This window comes from Polypterus senegalus, chromosome 7 (genome assembly GCF_016835505.1).
Source record: "Polypterus senegalus isolate Bchr_013 chromosome 7, ASM1683550v1, whole genome shotgun sequence".
Taxonomy (NCBI): Eukaryota; Metazoa; Chordata; class Cladistia; order Polypteriformes; family Polypteridae; genus Polypterus; species Polypterus senegalus.
Genome location: NC_053160.1, coordinates 16,386,926 through 16,405,827, shown reverse-complemented (window position 1 = coordinate 16,405,827; position 18,902 = coordinate 16,386,926). Strand labels below are relative to the sequence as shown.

The following is an 18,902-nucleotide window of genomic DNA, read 5'->3' as shown; positions in this document are numbered from 1 at the left end:
TATCCAAGCCTTTTGTTCAATTTTTCTTTGTCCCATGAGTTAGGTATTTGTTGTGCCTCAGACCATATTTTCATAGGACGATTAGAGAGGTGACCTTTTAAGATAGGGCTGAATCAGGAAATCAGTTTATTTTGTTAGCAATGTTGGTATCCATAATCATCTAGCTTAAAATTTACAACAACTACAAACCTGAGAGGAAGGATTTTAAGGCAGTGTTTTTTTTTTTTTTTGTTTTTTTTTTGTCTTATTTTTGTTTAAAATGCAAAATATACTGAATTTTTAGCAAAGCTTAATGTCTGAGTAAAAAATCTATAGTAATGACTTTTTAAAGTGGGTATTGAAAATTATTATTGAATTACTATGTTGCACAACAGGGTATGCTAGCACCCTGAGTTGGCTGTGTTGTAGGAATTTTTCAAAAATAGTGATCTTTGACTATGTTATTTTGCTTTATACTTCGGTTTAAAAGAACGGCTTAGTAGAAATACTGATGGACAAAACACTTTTGGAGGAGGCTTGCTTGGGTCATAACTTGCATAATTTAATCATATGGAATGATTACTGCCGATTGTATTATGATGTATGTAATTGTTAACATTGTTATGTACACTGTATAGACAAACGTTTGTGGACACCTGACAATAACCCCTATATACATTTTATGGACATCCCATTCCAAAACCATTGGCATTAATATGGATTTTTTCCTTTCCAAAGCATCCCTGCCCCCCCAAGTCTGTGTCAATTTATGCTCACTTGGCCATTTGTGAAGTGTGATACTGTTGTTGGTCTAGAAGACCTGGCTTGCAGTTGACTTTCCAATTCATTCCAAAGATGTTCAGTAGGGTTAAGGATTAGGGCTCTAATGAGGGGGCACAGGGGCAGAATCATGCTGGAACAGAATAGGTGTTTCCCCAAATTGTTGCCCCAAAGTTTGAAGTGCACAATAGCATAAAATGTCTTTGTATGCTGTAGCATTAACGATACACTTCACTAGAACCAAGGGGCCTAGCCCAAACCCTGAAAAAGTCCTGGACAATTATCCCTCCTCCACTAAACTTTACAATAAACACTATGCAGTCCAGAAGGTAGCGTTCTCCTGGCATTTGCCAAACCCAGATTTGCCCATCACACTGTAAGATAGTAAAGAGTAGTTCATTTCACAGAACACATTTCCACTGCTCCAGAGACCTTTGGTGACATGCTTTACACCTCTCTGACAGTTGCTTAGCATTGCATGATGTAATCTTATGCCTGCATGCAGCTGCTCAGCCATTGAAACCCATTTCATGACTAATGGGAAAAACCATTGTACTAAACCTAAATAAAAGCTCACACTGACATATATCAAACAGGTTTTTAAGGCTATTAACCAGTGTTATTGGTAGAAGTCATAGCTACGGTAATGTCTAATCCATTAAGCTGGAATATCTGTCACTTATTATCTTCCTTTTCGGTAAGAAAGCTTCTTGATTATAGACTCTGCAGCCAGGAATTATTATTTTGGCAAAATTAAGTACAGACATCATTACCAGCTTTGTCAGTCATCACATACAGGTTTTTGTCTGGCATAACATGTTTTGAACTTTTGAATGCTATTGAAAGGATTTAACATTCTTTACTAAAATATAATTGTCAAAGTAATGAATACAGTATTTATTGTGACAGTTCAGCACACAAAATGAAGTATTTGGAACGTCAAGATGGTGATTCTTGTCACTTTCACAGGTTAAACCACATTCAGAAGTGACTTCACTCCAATTCAGTTTACCTTTAGTCTTTTACCTTCAGAGGGTGAATTCACATGACATTAAATTACAAGTCCAGCTACAAATATTTGAGTGCCAGTCATGCTAGACTACTAATCTTTAAGGACTTTTTGTCACAGTCTTCTAAGAAGAGTTTTGGTAATCCATATTATTCTTAATTAGGTAATCAGTTACTGCTTTGTAAATGCTTTGCCCACTTTGCATTCTGTTAGAAAAAGTGTACAAAAATAGTAAATGTTTAAAAATATCATTTAAAGCATTGTTTGTATAGGTTTTACTGAATTAAGGATTTTTACATTGGCACTGGCCAAGTGAAGAAGCATGTTTCCTCTTCAACAATGTTGCTAAATAATTAACATGTCAAAATATTAGTTTTGTTCACCCTTTTGTGGTCTGTAGCTGTGTGATGGATTGAAAAGAGATTTTTGGGTAATGTCTGTTTCCACATCTAGAAAGATGTTTTTTTCCCTAAGTGTGTACAACCATCATTTATTCATTGTTTTCTGTACAGCTTGGGCCTTTCCTCTGTGAATGATTGTTTTCCAATTCAGCTATGCACATCTGCTTTTTATATTGTAGAATAACATTTCAGGAAGCATAACACAGAACATGAAGGCTTTCTAAAATTATCAGACACAAGCAAATGTCTAAAAATAAATAAGCAATATTATTTATGAAAACATTCCTATAGAAGAGACCAAATTCAAAGGAATTCATTTATGTGGTTTGTTTATTGCTATAGCCATGTTTTTTTGCAGATAAAAAGAAAAGGAAACGGAAAGGTCCTTTTTTTTTTTTTTTGGAAATGTATTTAAATCCTAACAGTTATTTATTATACTGTCTTGGGGAAAAAAGATAGAGTTGCAATTTACCCCCAATTTTCCAGTGTTTGAAGTTTTACCCTTGCTGACATAATTTGCAATTTTAATATGAATTCACCATCAAAAATAGTGTGGCTTTCAATACAGATACAAACCATGGAATATTTTAAACAATGTGTTACATTAGTAATTAAGGAGTATCTGTGTTAAAATTACTTAGCACTCTTGCCTTCCTTTGGAATATTAAATTATGTAATTTGCACATTCCCTTAGTCTTGCCTAGTGAGCTGGTGCTTGTTTGATACTAATAAGGGTGTAATTTGTGTAATTAACTGACATATGTTTTGTTAAATATATTAGTTTGGTGGAGGATGTGGTTGCAGTGCTACTCCCAAGCTGTGAGTAGCAAAGATGGAGTGCTGATGACCTATCCTGTAGATATAATCAGACTTTGCAACACTTTGAGGAAAATTAAGTACAGACATCATTACCAGCTTTGTCAGTCATCACATACAGGTTGAAACCCATTGCTCACCTTCCTTAGTGTAGTCAGTGTCTGGGGACTCAGAGGGGCACTCACACATCCCTGGATCTGAGTATGCTGAGTTAGTTCAAACAAAACAAACAAACAAAAAAAAAACTCCTTAGTGGCAAGGCACCTTGGGCTTAGATGATATTTGCCCACTCTTCCTGAAAGCTCCAGATGATGATGTCTCGGCTGACATGCCTCTAACATTGTGTGGAGATTGGGGACAATGCCTCGGTATTGGCAAACTGGGGAGCACTGTGGGGCACACCAAATTTTTAAAAAAGGAAATGGAGAATATGCTCCAACTTTACCACACTTTGCTAGAAAGGAGGGTCCAACTGTTGGTCAAACCTCAACTTATGCAGGAATAATGTGGATTTAGCCCAGGTTGTGGAACACTAAAACATCTCTTTACTTTCAACAGAAATCTTGACAGTTCATGGGAGTATGCCCAACCGGCTGAAATGTGTTTTGTTGGATTGGGTAAGGCATATGTCCATTTGCCTTGGAATGATTTTCTGGAATATGGGGAATGATGCCTGCTGTTATGAGCTATATTTGATCCCTGTAGAACTGGAGCAAGAGCTTGGGGAGGGACAGAAAAAGACAAAGAGAAAGAAAAGTAGGAACTTGTTAAAAAAAAAAATCGGCGAAGGAGTAATACATTTATATTGATTAAAACATTGTTTTAATATTGTTATATTGTTTTTCTATTCTGACAGTTTCATATCAAATCCAATTTTGTCACATACACATTATATGTACCTGCAGTTCAATATGTAGCGAAATGCTTAGTTGCTCAACTCCAGTGACTGTTCCTTTAAGAAACATGTGACAAGACAATAACAATGTGACTTTATAAATATTCAAAAATCAATAATAAATTATAAATATGTGATAAATGATTTATTGCATATCTGCAACTCTGCATCTTATCCCATGTACATTTTTTCCACTTGAAGTATTTTGATACTGATTATTTCAAAACTCAGTTTGTAAAATAGAGAGAAACTAAAATATGCATTTGGAATTCTGCAACTCAGTAAGTGGTATACAGTCATGTATCTGTGTGAGCCATATTTACATTATTCACATGCACTCTGAAAAAGAAACATAATTGCATTTTTCGGTATACAGTTGTTGTATTAATATTACGATTATGGACATACTGCATTGGTCCCAGCTAATTGCAATGGAAGACTTATGCACTGTACGCTTTTCCATGCATAGCACAGAAGAGGACATCGAGATGGTGAAAATTAGTGCTGGACAGTATACCAGTTCATACCAAAAAACATTTTTTATTTTTGTTATGATGTCGATTTTTCTTATACCGCAACAACGGTTTAAATAGCCTAAACAACATTCGGAACATGGCAGTTTTAAGCACAGGGAAAAAAAATGAACATTTGAAAATTTAATAAACAACCAAGAAAAGTAACATTGCAACAATGCACGCGCACACCTGTGTGTGTGTGTCCTGTGCGCGCCTGTGTGTGTGTGTGTGTATGTGTGCTTGCGTGTGTCGGTCGCGTGGGCGCCTGTGTGTGCGTGTCTGTCTGTCTCTCATGTGCCTGTGTGTGTGTCTGCACAGGAAGAGACTGAACACGTGCCGTGTGACCCCGTGCATACGCACTTCACCAGAAGACACACACACGGGCACCTGGACGCACATAGGGGTTTTATTAAAGAGGACTAGATTTTCTCAAACCCCATCATAAGTTATGTAGCGCATTAAATGCTTTGTGTTAAGTGTTCCTCGAGCCATGTTAATCGCTACGTGCTTCCTGCTCCCTGAACATTTAGAATGCTAAGATAAATACTTGATATAATTTTCATGATGAAATGCATTAAAGCATGTATTAATCATGCGGGGGCACAGTGGTGTAGAGGTTGCATTGCTACCTCTCAGCTAGAGGGTCCCGGGTGTTCCCTGTCTTGAATTTGCATGTTTTTCTGGTGGGTTTACTCGGCATGCTTCAGTTTCCTTTCAAAATCATGTAGGATGTGAGATTTTGTTAGGCTGTATTGACCCTGCTAGTGTTATGTGTTGCTCGTATTCACCCTGCGATGTGCTGGTGCCTCATTCGGGATTTGCTTCTGCCTTGCACACAATGCATGCTGGGATAGGTGCAATCCTGAATAGATGGCATATTTAAACATGTACAACGAAGATTTTTTTAAAGTTCTGAACACTCTGTTTACTCCATTACTAGTTTATAACTAGTTTTAATTTCACAAAGACGTTTATCATATGGTGATTGGTTATGTGGAGAATGAAAAAGTATGTCAGATAGAGACAGCATGCATGCAATAAAGAAAGCCCAGTCAATAACATCCATTGATTTCCGTATTCGTGTCTCTGACCACCAGATCACGAACCCAACATTTACACAATATTTAAGTTAAACCTGTACTATACCCATTCATACATCCAGTTTTTTGAAGCCTTGTCACACCTGCCATAAAGTTCTCTACACTGAATATACACCTGGGGACCCCTTACTGTGAGGGGGCAGCACTACCACCTCACTACCATGCATGTTTAATACCTGCTTTAATGCATTTCATCATGAAAACGATATCAAGTATTTATCTTAGCATTCTAAATTGTCAGAGAACAGGAATATCATGAAGTGAATGTATTCTGTGCTGCCTGCGCCTCCTCTTAGTGCAGAGGAAGTCAGTTTAAGAAGCGCGTAGCAAATAATAACTGAGTTGGGAAACGCAACACAAAGCATTGAATGTGCTACATTAACTTATGACAGGGTTTGAGATAATCTAGTAAATTAAACATTGATTTTAGGGTGAAGTTTAGTTTACAACATTCTACTTATAATGACAAAATAAACTATGAGAATAGAGTGGTAATGTCAACTTTATTCTCGTCATAGTTTTTTTTTTTTTTCCTTCACTGTGGTCCTAATACGCTTCCGTAGGGCTATACCATAGATAGCATTATAAGTGCAAGTTGCAGTTTTATTATTTATGTATATAACAATGCAATTTGCCTTAATGATGGTTCAGCTGGTAAAGATGTCTCACCAAGTTGCACTTGTTTTATTTTATTTTTATTTGGTAAATACTGTGTAATACACCTGGGCTTGAAGTCTTAAAGTAATAGTATTATTAATGGAAGTTGCACTATTATTTATTTTATTGTTATTATTTATTAGTTTAAATTTTATGCAGTTTAATGATGGTAAAGTTGTTTAAAAAGTCACTTTAATGTGTCAGTGGACAGAGATTGTTAACATTAACAGAAAGTGTAGTTGGTTTACAAAAAAAACGTGTTCAGTGCAATACAACTTTTGACAAGCACCTCTGAATATTTTACTAAGTCTAAATGTGTCTTTGGACGGTTGAAAATATGTTGTCATAAGTTGTTTACAAAATTTGTTCAATAAAAAGGTTCTGTATTTTGACTGCAACTGTCATTCAATGTGATTCCTTCTCTTCATTAGTGCCACCCCCTTGAAAACTATCACTTTATGGAGCCGTGCAAACCTTCATTAATACTTGTGTGCACATTAAAATGTTTTTTTTGTACAATGCTCATGACAGTGGAATAGGATATTCTTAGCCAGTCTTCTACTTTAATTGCAATGGAAAATGTGGTTAACATCCACTCATACATGGGGGGAAAAAAGTACAGTTGAATACTGTGAAACCGGTATAATTTTGAAAAATACCGTCATATAGAATTTTGGTCATACCACCCAGCACTAGTGACAATGCATTTTCAGATAGGTAGGTTAAATGGTTTGTCATAGTTTCTGATGCGCAATACAGCAGGTTTGAATCTACAACACAGAGAGTTGTTTTGCAATTTTTACAAGCTTTTTTCACAAGCAATTACTGTAATTTATCTTTTTATCATGTTGCTCTTATTTTGTAAATATGTTCTTTACTAAAACCATTTTACTAACTATCTAATATTCCTTTTATTTTTAGGTTTTTTGAAAAGTCGAGATCGTGCACATCAGAAGTTCTATTCACAGCTTACAAAAACACAGATTTTTATTCGCTTCATTGAAGAATGTACTTTTGTCAGTGACAAGGACACTGGCTTGGCGTTTTTTGATGACTGTATTGAAAAAGTGAGCTTTACAATTAATTATTAGTATGTAATTAATCATATGTATTTATTGTATGTGTGTTTGAGAAAGAGATACAGGCTTCCCCCAATTACGAAAAGTCATTTAAAATCATTTGCTGATTTAAGATCCACAGTTAAGTTGAGTTTTTATCGTTACAAAGACCAAGTCTAGGATAGTTTTCAAATGTGTATAATTTACGCTAAAACACAATCTACTTTGCAGTTATTTCAAGTACACCTCCTCAAATCCTGCAGAATAGGTAGATCTGGATGATTTGGGCATACAGTATCAGTTTTAGTCATTCTTACAACTGATGCTGCCATGGTTCAGTCAACTTGTCAAAAGGTCTGCCGAGGTGTCCTTTTGCATTAACTTGAGCATTGTGTCTCAAAAAAGACTATGAAAGAGTTTTAAAACCTTAAACTCTGAAAGGCCATTCCTTTAAATGTGAAATTTAAAGTGGTAAAGCATAGGGAAAGCTCATTTTTATATAACATTTTATTAATGAAAAGTTACTTATTAGGAGTTCTTTTGATCATTATTGTTGTTCAATTAATTCTGCTCAATATTCATGTACTGAGGTAGTTTTTGAGAAGATGCTGGGATGCAGTGAGCTGTGCCATTAAAGGAGCATATAGCAGCGACATACACTGAAGGGCAAGGTGCCCTGGGAGCTGTAGGCACCCACAGTTCGGGTCTTCGTTGTGGGCCAAGGAATGCATCAGGTTCTGATTAGGACAGGAAGTGCTGGGAAAGAGTAAAACAAGCAAGGTTTTATCTGTCCACTGCTTTTTAAAATTTAATTTTTATTTGGTTTTTATCCCTTTCACTTGAGCACAGTTTTGGTGGATCATTTATTGATAACTTTAGACTGCACTTTGAACTTTAAATGTCATAAATACATGCACTTTGCACATTTGTACCTAACTTGCTGATGATTAAGTCCTCATTGTACTAATTAGTTTTGATCTATGACAATTGGTGACCCAGGTTCAAGGAGGAAATGCCAGCTGCAGGCAACCTGGGCATCACAGAAATCTGGATCTTTTTTTTCTTTACATTCAATTTAATGGTAGTTTTGCGTTCATATTACAAAAATTCACCTTAAGAGGGGTTTTTGTAAATGAATTTGCTTTACAAAGCAGTGGGAGCTTATATATACATACAGTATACATAGAATGCATTTATAATCTGTAGAGCTGTGTCTGTCCTTGATGGATAAGTCCAGCAAGTGCAAAGTGATTTGGAATGGTTTTAAAGTATTGAAAATGTAGACTTACTAAGTGATCTTGCTAAGTGAATGTTCCTATATCATACTGCAGTCACAGAGAAACAGTTTGAGCTGAATGGTCATTTACTTTGTCCTTAGGTACTGTAATTTTGAAATCCAGACAGGTTATACCGTTATTGATTCTAAAAGTCCTTTTTTGTTCAGTTTTAAGTTTTGTATTTGTTTTGCAGCTTTTTCCTTCTGATAAAGGAACAGGAGCTAAGGTAACACATGTTTCCTTATATCTGTATAACATACCATAAATTAAAAGTTTTAATTTTAATAATTACATGGACATTTTGGAGACTGATTTGTTTTGTTGATACTAAAAATATTAGTATCACATGTAAATTCTTGATTTTAACCTTATACAATGTTTGTTGTCTGTGTCTTTGGCTGTAAATGTGTATTTGAAAGTAGGCTAACATGTATTCTCAATGTTTTTACTTTATTTTCACTGTTAATATTGTTGTTTTCACTGATGATTTGTATTTTGTATACAGTATGATTATGGTTCATGTGCTCAGTCATCACTGTAAACCTTTGTTCTGTGAGCATTGCATGGACCTGTGAGCCTTTCTAGTTAAACAAGTAATTTCACACTTAATTTATTTTTCATTTTATAAGCAACATTTCTGTTTCGAACACCCTATATACAGTGCAAACATTTTTTAATAATTATTTTGACAATACAAGCAGTCTAACAATTCTGTAATAATCTGGTACCTTTTATGCAGATTGATGTAGAGTCATCTGATGATACCAAGCTGATTGAACTGGATGAATCACAGAAGAGTGAGCATACTGTATTTGTAATGCCACCAGAGCCACCTGTTTCTGATGGATCAGACCCACCAGCACAGTACAGGTAGAAGCATCAGACTTCAGTAGTCTTCAAAATTTTCAAGATGCAATACAATTAGTATATTTTGCAATTTGCATTTGTTAATTTAAAAATATGCCTAATTTTTAGAAACCATGATCCCCATACTTTTAGAATGCACCGTATGTTAAATAAATTGTACAAACATTGAAAAAAACTTTTTAATTCCATTATTATGATAAAAGATCCAAAAACAAAAGTGTTAAGTTTACAGAGGGGTCCGCAACATTTTTTTTTTTTATTTTTAGGCTTGCTGTCAGAAGTTAGTGGCAGTTGAACTAATTAATGCCCTTAATTGTCAAAGTGACTATGTAGCAATGAAGTAATATTTAAGAAGTTATCCTACTTGACTAATGACTAATTCTCATATGAATTGCTTCTGGTGCTACTATGAAATATTTTTAAGCTGTTTCTGTTACTGATAACATTTTCAGGATGCTGAAAATATATTTTAATAGCCATATGACATTTGCAAATCACTAGACAAGCAAATGGAAAATTCTTCATAAACTTGGAAGGAGGAATTCTAGTTGGAAGTTAGGTCTCCTGACGTATTCATTGCATGCCCTGCAGATACTAGTTACCTACCCTCAAGCAGTGAGTGATTGTGATATAAATATACAATATGGTATAAACTCACTATCATACCTTCAGCATTGTGTAACATTTTCTTTTTATTTAGCTGATGATTTTATTCTAATCTACTTATAAATCAGAAGTATATAAATAAAATAGTTTCCTATTCTACATTCTTATATATGTGCACGTATTCCTGTTTTATCTCTTTCTACCTTTTAAAACTGTTAAAGGTATGACACTGGTTTCCCCTAATAACTCAATATTATGCTTTTCAATATATATGTCTTATTTTCACATATGTTTGCCAATCAGGTATAAAAACTTCCCACAATTGAAACTGGAACTGTTTGACAGACCAAAAAACCTGACACCTTCAGTTAGTAAGTGTGTGGCAGGTGGCAGTGTTTCTAACAGCCCTGCACTGCTGGCAAAACGAACCAAACAGGTAATGCTCTAAAATTTGCAATTTTATCAATTCAGTCCTTAGCCAGGATAATGTTTCCCAGACTAATATAGTCTGGCTTTTTTAATGCTAAGTTTATTATTATCTTAACATTACACAAGAGATGATACCTTGTTCTGTTTTAGGCTTATTGTTTTTGAAATGAACAGTCCCTGTGGCAAACATTTTGGATGATGGCCATTTAATTAAAAAATACTATGCACGATTGACGAAGCTTAGATGTTTTATACCAACAAGCGCGTTATACCAAACTAAATCAGTACAGTTACTATTGGAAAGCATAGCTAGTCTTCAGTATTAACATAACATTCTCAGGTTATTTCAGACTTTTACAGATAATTTCCCAAATCAGGCTTTCTTCCATTAGAATAGTTTCCCCATATTAGATTTTTGTTTCAAAATGTATTGAGATTTGTTAGAAAACGCCATGTGCTGTTAATGTGATTTTCTTGTCACAAGAAGCTTAGTATATCTTGCATTATATTTCAGCTATTTTTGTTAAACCTGGGATCACTTTCAGATCATGTGCTATATTCATGACATTCGTCTCCTTGTCCCCTAAGGACATCTGAGTCATTGTTAATTTAAACTTGGAAAATGAATCGTAGGCTTTACCCAAACTAATGTATTCCATTCCTCAGGCTGTTTGCAAAGATTGCACTAAGAGTCAATAAAATGTACAGGCCTTAACAGATCTGACAGACTCAAAATGTTAAGTCTTTTTCTGCCCATCCAGCAAGCCATAACATCTGAGTACCTTGTTGTATTGGAATTCTTATTGAGACAATCTATACAATGTACTGCAGCTTTTAAAATTAAATTACCGGTACACATTGCAGGTTGCTTCAAGCGACAAGAAATGTGGCATCCTCCAAAAAATTCTTTCATCCAGTTGTTCTTAATACATTGTAGGGGAAATAATTTTGTCATAAATTGGGAGGGTTGATAGGATATTATCTAACTTTTTACTGTTGGAATCACCACATAACTGACTATTCACTGGGGAACACCATCGGTACAGCATGCTTACAAAGTGTTATTTTCTAACATGTGGCCATATACTAATGGGTTTTGTCGGTATGAAATTCAGGAATAAATAGGCAAGAATAAAGATTTAGGGAGTTTTGAATGTGTTAAGATAATGAGTACTAGATTTGAAAGCCTGAATGTATTTGGGAATAGCATATTTACTAAGGCCTCAAAAATCTAATTATTGGGGATCCTGGAAATAGACATTGTTAAAAAGCACATAGTCATAAATAGGCTACTTTTGTATTCCCAAAATGATTTCTTCACCATATGTCTCTTGAAGCATGTTAGACTTGTCTTTAAATGTTTGCAGAATTTTGCACAAAATGTAATTATTTTTTTTTGTCATGTGCTATTTTAATACTCTATATTCTGCATTCAGAAGTGTTTTTCTTATGTGGTGCAAGTGATACAATTTTACAATTTTCCGAGTAATGTCATATATGTTGTTCATAGAAAAACAATGGTGTACGGTAAACGATCTAGGCAACATCTGCTACCCTACTGTAACTGCTTAGTCAAGGGTGCCATCTCTGTTATGCAGTATGAAGAATTATCTTTAGTTTTAAGTCTACCATGTAAATGTGTGCAATGTGTTCTTTTAAAATAAATATTACAGGAGATCAAGTCAGCGCACAAGATGGCAAAAAGATTTTATTCTAACCCTCCTCTCTGGGCCAAGTGTTTATTTAGCCACTGCTACAGTTTGTGGTTCATATGCCTGCCTGCCTACGTCCGGGTGTCTCATTCCAAAGTTCGAGCCATGCAGCAAGCATATGATGTCCTTTTAAAGATGAGAAAAACTGAAGTTGAAACACTTGATGAGGTATGTTCTTTTCAAACTTATGGAGTGGGTTTAAGGTCAAATAGCTTATGAAATAAAAGTTTAAAATGAACCACATTCTGATTATTTATGCAGTATTCTGGTATTAGACATATAATCAGCAAGTAGCAAAGTGCTACTTTGTGTTATGAACTTGTATGTAAAGTATCTGCAAACTCTTCTTTAATATCATCAACATACTGTATACTTTATGTATAATAATTTTCTTAAACAGATGGGATAGCATTTTTAGTCATTTTGATTTTGCTGAAATTGCTTATGTATATTTTGTTTTTGAGAAGTATATTAAAAACTGAAACAGTCTATTTAAACCTAAATGTAATAAGACAGGAAAGTTTCCATGTCAATAGCACACAAATAGTGGCTGCTTGTATGTAATGTAACTAATGACTAAATTTTTTTTCTTGATAGCTGACATAATTGTTCAATTTAACTTAATTTGATGTTACAGAAGCAGGTCTCTAATTAGTAAGAGGCACCGAATGAACTATCCTCATGTTACAGACCAAATCTTAAGAGTGGAGTTTCTTTTAGAATAAACCTTCTTAACCCTTTCATTTTTTTATGCGCCTTAATCCATTAAGTAAACAATAGTTCTTTATCTGAGTGAGCGTCACTTGTAGGAAGTATGCGTTTTTTTTTTTTGTTTGTTTGTTTTTTACACATTTTTGTATCAGTTTGTACAGTGATTAGGTGCACTGCTTGTAAGTAGTGATGAGCCAGCATTTTGCACTAAACAGATTTTTCAGCAAATTGAGTTTTGCCTTGCAAAAATAAATAAATAAATTACGAAACTGTGATGTTTGTGACCAGTGAAGTTCACTCTGTTGACACTACAAGACAACAATTAACTTCCCCTTAGTTGCATCTCACTTTTTATCTACACATGCAGATGTATGGGAAAAAAAACTTTTCTGGTAACCTCAGTTTTGCCCTGCATTTTATCTTGTCCATAACTAACAGCTGAGAATGATCTCTGAGGTGAAGCTAATATTGTCATTTCCTGATTTAGAGAAAGTGAAAAGTGAAATTATGCCATCTCATTTAGGTTATTGTAATTCTTTGTACAGTTGAAGTCAGAAGTTTACATACACTTAGGGTGAATTATTTAAAACTCACTTTATAGCGCATCCTCAAATTTTGTGCTACTAATATACTATAAATTTTGGCATATCGTTTATGACATCTACTTTGTACAGGGCAAAAAGTAATTTTTTCCAACAGTGTTCACAGATTATTTCACCTTTTTAATATACAGTATCACAGTTCCAGTGGGTTACAGGTTTACATACACTTTACTATTTGGCAGCATTGCATTTAAATGGTTTCATTTGAGCCAAATGTTTTGGGTCGCTTTCCACAAGCTACTTACAATAAGTTGCTAGAATTTTGGCCCATTCCTCCAGACGGAATCTGTGTATCTAGGACAGCTTTGTAGGCCTCCTTGCTCACAAAAGCTTTTTCAGTTCTGCCCAGAAATTTTCAGTTGGATTGAAATCAGGGATTTGTGATGGCCACTCCAATAACTTGACCTTGTTGTCCTTTAATCATTTTGCCATAACTTTGGGGTTATGCTTGGGGTCATTGTCCATTTGGAAGACCCATTTGTGACTGAGTTTCAGCTTCCTTGCTGAACTCTTAAGATGTTGTTGCAGTATATTTACATTATTTTCCTTCCTCATGTTGCCATCTATTTTATGAAGTGCACCAGTTCCTCCTGCAGCAAAGCACCCCTATAACATGATGCTCCCACCCCCTTGCTTGACGATTGAAATGGTGTTCTTTGGCTTGTAAGCCCCATCCTTTTTGATGCAAACATAATGATGGTCATTTATGTCCAAACAGTTCAATCTTATAATAATAATAATAATAATAATAATAATACATTTTATTTATAATGCATCTTTCTTATGCTCAAGGATTCCTCAGACCAAAGGACATTTCTCCAGAAAGTAAGATGTTTGTCCCCATGGTCCATTGCAAACTGCAGTCTGGCTTTTTTTATATAGCAGCTTTGGAGTAGTAGCTTCTTTCTTGCTGAGCTGTCTTTCAGGTTATGTCGATATAGAACTTGTTTTATTGTAGATATAGATAGTTGTCTACCTGTGTCCTCCAGAATCTTCACAAAGCCCTTTGCTGCTGTTCTGGGATTGATTTATACTTTTCATGCCAAAGTACCTTCTTCTCTAGGAGACAGAATGCATCTCCTTCCTGAGCATTATGAGGGCTATCTGGTCCCATGGTGTTTATACTTGTGTATTATTGCTTGTATAGATGAACGTGGAACATTCAGGCATTTTGAAATTGTTCCCAAAGATAAATCTGATTTTTGGAGGACCACGATTTTTTTTTTTTTCCTGATATCTTTTGATTTTTCCCATTAAGTCAAACAAAGAGGCAGTGAGTTTGTCCTTAACATACATCCACATGTCAACTCCAGATAAGCTAATTGTCTAATTGCCTAAAGGCTTGACATCATTATCTGGAATTTTCCAAGCTGTTTAAAGGTGCCATTAACAAAGTGTGCATAAACATTTGAACTACTGGAATTGTGGTATAGTCAATAAAAAGTTCATTTTAAACTAGTGGTTTTTGTTTTAAAGTTTTAAATAGTTTGACCCCACCTTAAATTGTTGATTTGCTTTGTCCTCAGTCTACCACCAGGTCAATTAAGTCACCTGACAGGTTACCTGTCAACTGTTATTAGTTGTGCCTCGATTCCAGTTACAACATAAGGGTGATTATGTCTTTGTAGTAGCTGCCCCAAGATTATATATATCTGTTTTGTTTTTTTTTTGTTCTTAGTCTTAGTGTGTCTCTGGTAGTGATTATATAGTCTGTAACTTTGTTGTCCTTTTCTTGGACTCTTTTTTTTTTTTTTTTTTCCTCTTATTTGTACAGCAGTTTGGTTAACACTTTTTTTTTTTTTTTTCTTCTTCAAATTTCTATTATAGATAAAATGTGCTAGCTTGCTTGCTTGCAATTGTTTATGCAAGCATGGGGCCACCAAATGCCTCCTTCTCCCGCTTCACCCCCATACATAAATGCCTGACCTTCTATAAACACCTCAAGACATGAAATTGACCAACAACAAAACCAACATGTTTTATTATCTGTATTGCATTTCCAAAACACATCTACCCCTTATTTTCTGCTGGATCCCTTTTCTGAGTAGATTACATGACCACAAGGAGTGCAAGGTGTTGCCAAATCGTTAGGGAGGAATTTTTCTTTCTTTCTATACCAGAAAATATTTTGCATGTGAAATAAATTTCAATTTTAAATTTCTTCTGGGCCTCCACAAGATGAGGCACTCTTGTGCCTTTCATGTTTAATTTCTGTGTTATGAGTCCTGCTCATCTCAGGTAAGATCTGAAAATTTAGAGAATCTGAAGCAGCTAGCCATTTCCATAATGAGTTCATTTGTGTTGGTGAATTTCAGATTCAGGATGATGTTACTAAACATGTCTGTGAGACCTGTAGGTGGTCCCATCTTTGTTTTCAGTCTACCCTAATTATTTGTGGTGAAACTGGCAAATTTGTTGGGTGTTTTTCTTACTCTGTTTGACAGAACGTTCTTGTGTAAAAGGTGAATAGAGTTGCGGTTTGATTTGACCATTTAAAACGTGTCTCGGATTCAAATTGGAAGTGATTTTATTGCCTATCTTTATTCCCTGCAGTCTGCCAGTTAATGAGTTCCTAAATGAATGGGCTTATGTAGTATTCAGTTGCACTTAAGAGCTACATGTCTCAAATTAATAACGAATTCAAATAAAACACCCTTTAATCTCATGTTGTTTATTGTTTGAAAGCCCGTATTAGTTTTTGATGGAGGAAAAGAAACTATCTCTGAAGCATTTTGTTGGAAAAAGGTTTTAATCTTTGCCTGGTTTGAGTTATTAATAATTCATGTTGAGAACAAACCACAAGAGGGTGCATATGCTCTTAAGGATACGAAAAAATATTCAAGCTCCACAATATTCGTTTGTATAGAAATGACCCGCTAACTAAACATAAACAAGATCACCCTCCGCACCAATATTCAAATAAGTAAATCATTGCTCCTCATGATTTTTAGTCAGTAATGTTGTTCATATTCTTATTAACCTGAAGATAGTTGTTATATTGTTGTTCTACAGCTGACTTAAGAACCACAGAAACATAAATGTCTTTGTTTGTAACATACTGTGCATTTCAGTTGTTTTTCTGAGCATTGGCTTATCTGTCTTTTTGATTCAAGCTGTTCAATACAGCCCTAATATGACATGAAGCAAATTTTTAGGCACGTAATGTTTTACTTCTCTTGTCAGGTGTGCTACAGAGTGGTGATGCAGTTATGTGGAATCTGGGGATTTCCTGTGCTGGCAGTGAGAGTTCTGTTTGAAATGAAAGCAGCTGGTGTTCAACCTAATGCTATCACTTATGGATATTACAACAAGGTAATAGAAATTCTCTTGGAGGAATGTTTTTAGAACAATGTAGAATTTTTAATGTGCATTTTGTCAATTAGAAGGAACAAGGTGAGTGTATTGCTTTTTTTTTCCACCAATTCATCCATCCATCCATCCATCTTCCAAACCTGCTTAATTCTGAGCCTGGTCACAGAAAAGGTGGACCTCATACCAGCAAGCATAGGGCGCAAGGCATCAACAATCCCTGTACAGGGCGCCATTTAAAGCAGGGCTAACACCCTGACCCATACATACATTAGTACCAATTTAGCATCAACAACCCACCAAAACCCCATGTCTTTAAACTGAGGGAGTAAATCTCAGAACCCAGAGGAAAACCATGCAGGCGCAGAGAGAACATGCAAACTCCTTAATTATCAATTGTATTGGAATACAAGTACTGTAGCTAATTAAAAAAATGAATGTCATTTATTCCATAATGGTCTGCTAGCAAATTGGAGTGTCTTACTCAAAAGCAAATGTCTTATATAATCCACTGATAATTTTCCAGGAGCAGGGAGTCAAAAAGAATTTTATTACAAAATTAGCCAGTTCAGACCTTTGTGTAACAAAGCACTAGCATCCTTTTTAACATCAAGTAATTAAAATACGCAATCAAGACACAGATTTCAGGATTTCACGTAGGTGGCATATGAAGGAGTACCTAATAATTCAGCTTGACTAAGCAGTCTTACAACAGATGCTGATAATTTGTTTTCTTTCCAAGTTTGTTATTTTGATGAAAATTTGTATGTATTGGAATGATTGTTATGAAAGTCAAGTTTAATATTGCAATTTGTTTTTTGTTTCTGTAGCTATCTGGTAATGTTCACATCATGTATGAAAAACCTTGATTTGAACTTTATATTTTTTATTTCTAACTGTAATTGCAGTGATAATTAAAAATAGTTTCATTATTACATTTACATTTATAATAAATATACCTTGTTAGTTTTGTTCTTTTGTTTTGCAGATTTCTTTAGCTTGTATAGTATGCACCTGATAAAGCTGGCTACTGAAGGTGCTATAAAAAGGCTGTACTCTATTGTGTGGTTAATTAGTTCTTTCCAAAATTTTTCAAAAGTTTATTACATTTTCTGGCTTAGGATAAATGATGTGCATGCATTTGTTCTGCTGCTTCCCAGACTCTCCATGTTATATATGCAAGAAACCTAGTGTATGAAATAACTTTTCTACAGAAACTATAACACAATCTCCAAGCCATGACAAACTGCACATTCTAAACAGAATCTGTTTCTGGGCATACAGAGGTAAAACAAATTACTCTATTGTAATGTAATATTATGGAACCCACATAAAGGAATACTGCAGTCAAAACTAAGATTTTGTAATTGTTACCCCATGTGGTTTGTAGTGATGGCCAAGGAAAAATATTTGTTGTCATGTTTTCATGGAGAACAGAGGCAACAACATTTCTGATAGAATGAGACCCTATTGTGACTAACATTGCACTAAAGAAAAGAATATCAAAAACGTCCATAAAAAGTTTCATGTAACTTGTGTCACATGATCCAAGTCATCCATAGCACTTTGGTCAATGTTTGTTGTGTTTAATTATGCTTTATAAATAAAATACTGACTGACGCATTTGTCAAGGTTTTTACTCCTGCTAAGTTTCCTTGAAGCAGCTTCATGTTGGAATAGTTTGTAACTTTCTCATCCTTTGTATCCTTTTATCTGCAGGCTGTTCTAGAAAGCCCATGGCCAAGCAGAAACCGAAGTGGTCGTTTTATATGGAAAAAGATCCGAAATGTGGTGCGAGGTGTTGCCCAGTTTAAACAGGCACTTCATAAGTCTTCATCTAAAAGACCAGCCTTCGTTACAGGTAATAGCACATACCGGTATGCTGTTGGTAGTTAAAATAATGGAACAGATTTCTGAGAATATAAAACATTTTTGAGAGATAGATGCTTTAATTTCCATTTAGCAGATGGATCGTTTTACATGAAATACTTTTAATAGTGGTTCATGAGTAAGTAGAGCTGCTGGCGGTGATTGTTAGTCTGGTCAGTTATGAAGCAAGAAATTCTTGATGATTTCCATTAATTTCGTAGTAGGACTAAAAAACTGTTTTTCTCTACTTAGAGGTATAATCTAACTTTCACATTTGAACCTTTTTACAGATTATAATATACAAGCATTA

The 18,902-nt window shown here is 34.9% G+C and overlaps 1 protein-coding gene across 2 annotated transcripts in view; it reads left to right on the top strand.

Moving 5' to 3' along the window:
• The window catches only part of dennd4c (DENN/MADD domain containing 4C), a 222,091-nt gene that overhangs the window by 144,335 nt on the left and 58,854 nt on the right, over positions 1 to 18,902 (top strand). For both annotated transcript variants that reach the window (XM_039758252.1, XM_039758251.1), the window contains exons 13-19: positions 7,074 to 7,219; positions 8,681 to 8,713; positions 9,227 to 9,357; positions 10,264 to 10,396; positions 12,063 to 12,269; positions 16,598 to 16,726; positions 18,443 to 18,584. In XM_039758252.1, the coding sequence (XP_039614186.1) occupies positions 7,074 to 7,219; positions 8,681 to 8,713; positions 9,227 to 9,357; positions 10,264 to 10,396; positions 12,063 to 12,269; positions 16,598 to 16,726; positions 18,443 to 18,584 (921 nt within the window). The remainder of the gene's footprint in view (positions 1 to 7,073; positions 7,220 to 8,680; positions 8,714 to 9,226; positions 9,358 to 10,263; positions 10,397 to 12,062; positions 12,270 to 16,597; positions 16,727 to 18,442; positions 18,585 to 18,902) is intronic.